Genomic DNA, 7407 nt, shown 5'->3' with positions numbered 1-7407 from the left:
GAGCTGCTTTCCCCCACCTAATGCAAGGCACTGTGCTAGCAGAAAGCACAGACATCTTTGAAGGATGTGTGATCCTGTTGGGAGCTCTGGGCTTGAGGAATTGAGGCATCAGGCCTGATGAGGTGGTGTGTCAGGGTGGTGCTGCTGGGTCATCTCTGGGGTTAAAGGTTTTGTTGGTTTTTTTGGGCTTTGTTTTTGAGAACCCTAAAACGTTTGCCCTGGTAATCCTATGTCATTGAGTTCTGCCTTAGAGCTACCTGAGGGATGTGCTGCGTCCCCTTCGCAGGGGTCGAGTGCTGATGCTCTGAGTGCTGTCGGAGGGACTGGGGCAGCGCGGGGTGGGTTAGGGTCGAGCTGCAGACCGGAGCCGCCGTTTCCATAGCGGGGGCACCGGCAGCGCGGGGCACCCTCCCGCTCCGCACGAACCGGGGGCGGCCGGCGGGGACGCGCCCGCTCCCTCCGCGGCCGCTGGGTAGCGCTCGGGGCCGCGCCGTCTCCCCGCCTCCCCGGCTCGTGCTGCCCCCGGCTCCGCCGAGCGCCGCCGCCGCCGCTCACTCCGCCGCCGCGCAGCGAAGGAGGAGCAGCAGCGGCCGGAGCGCCCAAAGGGGTCGGCGCGGCGCCGCCAGCCCGCCCGCCGCGCACCGCCGGCGGCTCCGAGCGGGACCCCGCGCCGCCGCCCGCACTGCCGCACTTTCCCCCGTTCCCCGCTGGGGACGAACCCTCTCCCTGTCGCCCGGAGCCGCCGAGGAGGGGATGTCCCTAGGCAGGAGCTGAGCGCTGCGAAGGGGCCACCCCCCGCCCCCAAACTTTTCGCTCGGCCCCGGAGCGGCGGGGACCCGGCCCCCATGGAGCCCGGGCGGGCAGGAGGGGCCGGGGGCGCGGCGCCCTGCGCTTCCCGTCCCCTTCCCTGACGCGGGCGCAGCGCTCGGGGAGGGGCTCGGCTGCCGGCTCCGCTCCGGATTTGGTGGTCCCGGCTCCGCACGTCCCTGGGGAAGCTGCCGATGGTGGGGAGCTGCCTGCGGACCGCCCCCAGCCCCACGAGGAGCCCTTCACCCCGGCGCTTTCGCCTCCCCCTGAGCAGCGCTGCTGCGGGGATCCCTGCGCCGGAGCCGCCCGGATTATAAAGTCGGGGAAGTTCTCCCTCCGCAACCCCCCCAGCTTGTCTCGGCAGAGCCATGGCCCCGCTCCGGAGCTGGGGGCTGCTCTGCTTCGCCGTGCTCGCCCTGCCCGGCCCCCCGGGAGCCGGCGCCCAAGGTAAGGGGATGCGGGGGGCGGCGGAGATGGGGGGACCCCGGGCTGCACCCGTCAGCCAAGGCTATTGCTACCCCGGGCTGGGAGACCGGTGTGCCAGCCGGGGGATGGGAGCGAGGCGGCTCTGGAGCTCCTGCTGGGGGAAGAGCAGCATCCGTGATATTCGCAAAGCCTCCACGGAGCCAGGACTCGGGGCCCGCCGGTGCTGGGTGCAGCGCGGTGTCCGTGGTGGTTCAGGGGAACGAGCAGCGTGGCTCTGCTCTGCCTCCCCCTTCCCCATAACTGCCCTCAGGCTGGGGATGGGGGAACGTGTTGCTCTGAGCATGAGGTAGAGCCTGTGCTGGATCACCTTCGGGAGAGTGAGCAAGCACGAGGGGTAAGCGTCGCTCATTCCCCCCCTCCGCGGGTGCCCCCGTTGTACCACGAAACCCGGGGTGCGAGTTTGGGGGATTCCCAGAGAGCAGCTCATACCCTGATCATGGTCTTATCCGCTTCCAGCCGCTGGTACGAATTGGCAGGGGGCTGGGGGAGTCTGCACCCCCGAGCCTCTGTGGGTGCCTGGGGCTCCCACTGCACCCCAACAACCCCCGGGTGCTGCCGAGCAGGGCGAGCCCCTCTCTGCTCCTCACCCTTTGGGCTCGGGCACAGCACAGGCTGCGTTTAGCTGCTCCGCTAGCCCTCAGGGATATAAAAATAGTTTGTGGCCCTTCGGGGCGCAGCTGGGGTTCAGAGGGGCCGGGAGGACCCTGCGGTCTCCTTCCTGGCCGTCAGGGTCCCTGCGGGCCCAGAGAGGAGGCTCCCGGCTGGCAGGGCTGCAGCGCGGCTGCCTCCGTCCCTGCGCTTGGACTGAGCAGATCCAGACGGGAAATGGGGGGGCACAGCTGAGCGCAGCGCCGGGGGTCCTCACCCACGACATTTCTTGCCCTTGTTTGTGGCAGCAAGTGGAGCCAGAAGTCCCTGAGCGCTCCCGTGCTCCCGCTCCCCCTGAGCCTCCCCCAGCACTGCTATAATTTCTCAGTAATTAAGTTCAGAACATAACATCTAAAGCGGCAGTATATTATCCGGGCAGGCCCTGTGTGGGGAGCTCTGAAGGTCTCTTTGATTGATTCACTCCCTTGCCGAGTTTCTCTTCTCCTGGCTGGCGTCTCCGGCTGGCGGGTCCCCTGCGAGCCGTTTGTTCCCTGCCTGCGGGACGGGCTCCTGGGGTGACCCAGCCTCCTTCCATTTATTTACCCGTGGGGCTCCGGGGTCTCGCTGTGGGGTGGAAGATGCGGGGCTGCCTGTGCCCCGGCGCTCCGGAGGGGTGGGGAAGGGGCTTTGCTCCGCTCTCCTGGCGCAGGAGCCGAGCTTTGCAGCTCTGGCTCTCTGCGTGTCGCGTCCTCGCGGGCGCTGTGACATTGCTCGGTGCCCGGCCCCGGCGTGGCAGCGGCCAGCAGGGAGCTGGATGTGCTGGAGGGATCATTCCCAAAGCCTGGCATGTGCCCGCCTCCCCTGCCGTGGGTGGCACTGGGGACGTGCCAGCAGGGTCACCTCGCGGCTGCGGTGCCCGTGGGGCGCTGGCGCTCTCCGCTGCACCCCGCCGGGATGGACAGGAGCGGGGTGCCGGAGCTGGGAACAGCCCGGCACGGGGCTCCAGGCTCTGGGTTGTCCCACTGCGGTGGGGCACACAGCAGCGCTTTGTGCCGGGGCTATTGATTCTGGCGGCCAAGCAAAATGGGATCAATCGGAAAGGAAAGGAGGAGGCGGCGGCGTGAGACCTCCCCGGCCGGGGCGCAGGGGCTGCCCGGGCACGGGGTGAGGCACTTTCATACCTGTGCTTGGTAAAAAAAGGCCCCTTGCTGCCCGTGAGAGAGAGGATGGAAGTTTAATTACAGCCCGTCTGTGCTGTGTAATTATTAATTACCCGTGGCAAAAAATAACTTATTGATTAGGGGCCTCGCGCTAATTACCCGGAGCCCAATGCGGAGCTGGGGGAAGGCTCAGCCGGCAGCGCTGCCCGGGCGGGAGCTGTCGCAGTGCGACCTGTGCCAGGGCTGTGCCAGGGCTGGGGGCACGGGCAGCCCACCCCTCCGTCACCCCTTTGCCTGATGAACAAGGCAAGAAAGGGATCCCCAAGAGCTGGGGGAGGCTGGGGGTCCCCAGCCCCCTCCCTCTCACTCTGTAGATTTTCTGACACCCAGAAGATGCAGTTTCCCCACATCCAGTGCTGGGGGCACAGCCCGGACCCCCGGTGCTGGCACAGCACCCCTAATGGGATTGAGGAGCCTGTGGCCAGTCCCTGGAGGGATTTGGGCAGCTTAAGGTTCCAGACGGGATTTGGGGCAGGGACCTGCCACGGGCAGCTTCCACCAAAGAGGCTTATTAGAGGTGGCAGCAGGGGAGTTCCAGCATCTTCTGTCCCCGTGCGTGGAGCCCGGGCACGTCTGCACGCACTGTGCCCTGTGGGGCTGGGCAGGAGGGGGACAAGGACGAGCCCCTGCCCTTCCTGGGGGCGATGCTGGTGCCAGGCTCACGCCAGGACTTTGGTGCTGGGAGCTGCTGGTTCCTCTGTTCCTCTGGCATCAGGGCAGGAGGGGGTGGCCCTGGCTCTCCTGTCCCTGCCAGCACTGCCACATTCGCTGGTGGCCTTGTGCAAGGCACCAGCTCAGGAAGGAGAGTGGCTTTTAGGGGAGAGGAAGGGAAGATTAAAATTTGATGCTGCTTGGGAAGCCATTAGTGCCTGGGCACAGCGATGATGAAATTTTGATGACCTGATCACCGTAAGGAAGGGGGATCCGGTCCGGTCCCAGGCAGGCTGTGTCACTGTGCCTGTCACTGCGCTGGTCCCCAGAGGTTTGGGGTGCCAGCTGAGGAGGAGAGCAGGCAGGATGAGAGCTGCCAGCGGGATGGGAATGGGAGCTCGTGCCCACCTCCAGCTGCCGGCACCGGTGGGCAGGGGGAGCTGGCGGTGGCTGAGCAGCTCCTGCCCCGCTGCCATCCGGGGACCAGGGTGAGTGACAACGTCAAGTGCTGCTCGTCCCTTAGTGACGGGGACTGGGCTGCGGTGGCATTTCCGCTCAGCAGGAGCACAGGCAGGAGCTCGAGGAGAGCGGCAAGGAGGGAGCAGGCGGATGCTTGGCTGCTTGAGAACCTGGGAAAACGCTGATAATTAAACCGGGAGGAGGGAGGCTGGCGGGCGCTGCGCGGAGGTGTGACCCTGCCTCCGCCGCTCCACGAGCCGTGTCCTTGTCCCCAGCCTGTGCCTGTGGCTGGTTCCTGCCTGGGGACGAGCTCCGGCCACGCTCACATTACTGTAGGCCCTACACAAACTGGTTTGGTGTTGGGGTGTGTTGGTCGCAGCAGCAGCACAGGCCGTGCCTGGGGTGAAACGGCCCCGTGGGGCAGCGCCATGTGGGAGCAGAACCCGCTGGGTGGGTGGGTGGGTGAGCGGAGGGTGCCCTCCCCTCTGAGCCCTCGTTACTGCCCCAAGCTCATTAACGAGTGGCTGGCGTGTGGCTGGGTGAGAAACGGCCGGGGAGAAATATGCTGCTGTCAGTGGTGATGTGATTGTGCTAACGAAGGGCGAGCTGAGCCCCCGCCGTGCCCGCGGTTCTGCCAGGGCTGGTGGCTCCACCGCTGCCTCGTGGCACTGGGCCTTGGACTTCCAAAGCAGCCCAGGGAATCCAGCAGCCCTGAGGAGATCCAGCAGCTGGGCTGGCTCAGGGTGGGGGGCACTGGGGTGTCCTGGCAGCTTCTCTGCCAGTGCAGTGGAGCGTGGCATGGAGCTGCCAGAAAGGACATGGTGCCAGGATCACTCAGGTGTGGTGGTGATGCCAGGGACCACTCTCATCCCCACGGCTGCTGCTCTGAGTTGGGGTTCCCCCCATCCATTGGGGTGGATCCAGCCTCAGGACGTGTTCCTTTAGCTCTGCCCGGCCAGCAGGCAGGAATGTGCTGGCAGCATCTCCCTGCTGTGCTGGCCACGCTTGGCATCCCTGCCACCCCCCTTGGCATCCCTCCCACCCTGGGCATGCTGGCGATGCCACTGGCATGGGCGCTGCCCTCTGCACCCTCCGTGGGTTTGGGGACCAGCTCTTGGGGGTGCATTTCCCACCCCCACTCCCAGCTCTGGGGGTGTGTCCTGCACCCCTCTCCCAGTGCTGCCTCACCTTGCAGCCCCTCACCTGCCTGTGCCCCGGGCAGGCCGTGGCCCCCTTGGTGGCCCCTGCCCCACCCTCCCCTCGCCCCCAGCCCCGGGGGTGCAGGAATGCCTGCCTGGAAAGCCATGCCGGGCTCGGGTTGCCTGGGAACTGGGAAACCTGATCCCTGGGAACGGGGGCCGAGGGCAGGGGACATTCCCGGGCTGCAGCTGGTCCCCGGCCCCCTTTGTCTCTCTGCTCCGATGGGGCCCCCAGGAATGGAGACTTGGGGCGTGGGGGCTCTCGGCTCGAGCGGGGCCATCCCCGGGGACACTGCAGATGCTCTGGGGTGTCACCTTCCCGTGTGGATCAGTGTCACCACCATGGGCTGGGCAAGGGGACCGAGGCCCAGGTTGGACAGGGCTGGCAGGAACCTGGTCTGTGGAAGGTGTCCCTGCCCGTGGCAGGGGTGGGACAAGAAGAGCTTTAAGCCCCTTCCAACCCAGCCCATTCCATGACTGGGGGTGCTGGGATCAGCTGCTGCTGTGTGCCAGCAGCTGGGCATCCCGGCTGGCCACAGGGATGGCATGGTGGCCATTCCAGGAATGCTGGGGTCCCCTGTGCTGAAGTCACTCCCTCCCTGCCAGCCGTCACTGTCCCCACCACCCTCCCTGACACGTGGCAGCTCCTGAGCATTCCAGAAGCTTCCCTTCAGCCTGGGCAGCACGGGGAAACTGAGGCACGGGGCAGGAGTGCTGGTGGGGACAGTGGGAAGGGGACAAGGGGGCTGGCTGGTGTCCTGCTGCCTGGTGGCACTGGGTACAGCGGGAAGGGGACCCAGGCCCACGAGAGCTGCTCCTTTGGCTCCCGTGCCTCTCCCTGGCCGTGCGGAAGCCCCGGGTGCAGGGAAGCCTTGATGAGTTTGACCATTAGCAGAAGAAGGCGCTGAGCTAATTTTAGCCCTGGTAGCTAATTGCTTTCTGCACTGCTGGGTGAGCCCACAGCCTGCGAGTCCTCGGCTGTAACCTTGAGCCCTCCCAGCTCCGTGCCCAGCGGCACCGGGGTCCTGCCAGGGCAGGGAGCGGGATGGGGATTCTCCTGCAGGATCGCTGGGTCCTGGAGGGGTTTCTCTGGAACTCTGGGGTGTACAAAGCTGGGAGGTGTTGGGGTGCCTGGCAGGGCCCTGCTGCCCACAGCTTGGAGTGGTGGCCCTTGTGCAGAACGGGGACACGCAATGTGGGAGGACTCTGGCTGTCAGGGGTGGCTGTGGGGTGTGGACCCCCAGGGTTGGGACTCCTTCAGCTTGATGAAGGGATATGCTGGGTTTGGACCCCCTTAATTGGGAATTGCTGGGTGCAGAGGGCATTTCCCCACGGCAAGAGTGAGGCTGGGGACACACGTGCTCCCTGTTCCTGCTGCGGGGACAGAGCTCTTCCCAGGATGGCCAGAGGCGCCTGGCCCTCTGTCCCCATCCTGCAGAGCCACCCCCCAGCACATCCCAGCTCACTGACTGGAGTCTGGGGCACGGGCTGGGCAGTGCTGGGCCTTTATGGGGACATTTGTGCTCCTTCCAGGAGTGTCCCCCTGCAGGGAGCAGTTGAGCACTGGGTGCCGTGGGTGCTGCCCCCACGGGTCTCTGCAGGGTGGGACGCTCGGTGCTTCCTCTCCTCCTCCTCTTCCTCCTTGCCTGGGCTTATCAGGGGTCAGGCTCAGAGCTGGGAGGGAGGTGAGGGGTCCTGCATGATCTGACATCCCCAGCTCCTGGCAGTCCATGAAGGGTTGGTTGGGGATGAAGAGGGATGCAGACACGATGCCGGCTCCGGGCCCAGCGTGGGGCTGGGAGGGATGGATGGACGGACAGAGGGATGGATGGATGGCGGGCCGGCTGGAGGGGGCTGGGACCGGCGGACACAATAGCTCTGGTTTCAGCACCCCGCCTCCTGCATGCCTGAAAAACAGCTGATGGCCGTGACGGGGGATGAAATGGGATTAGCTGCTGCTTCCAAAGGGAGAGCGTCCTGCCGAGCCGGACAATGTT

General features: G+C 66.0%; 1 protein-coding gene across 1 annotated transcript in view; it reads left to right on the top strand.

Moving 5' to 3' along the window:
• The first annotated feature begins 733 nt into the window (after positions 1-733).
• The window catches only part of SDK2 (sidekick cell adhesion molecule 2), a 47194-nt gene continuing 40520 nt past the window's right edge, over positions 734-7407 (top strand). Inside the window, exon 1 of the mRNA XM_021534176.3 lies at positions 734-1254. Within this exon, the coding sequence (XP_021389851.2) occupies positions 1176-1254 (79 nt within the window). The 5' untranslated portion in view covers positions 734-1175. The remainder of the gene's footprint in view (positions 1255-7407) is intronic.

This window comes from Lonchura striata, chromosome 19, assembly GCF_046129695.1.
Source record: "Lonchura striata isolate bLonStr1 chromosome 19, bLonStr1.mat, whole genome shotgun sequence".
NCBI classification, from domain to species: domain Eukaryota; kingdom Metazoa; phylum Chordata; class Aves; order Passeriformes; family Estrildidae; genus Lonchura; species Lonchura striata.
Note: the sequence above shows the minus strand (reverse complement) of the source record. Positions and strands in the feature narration are given on the sequence as shown.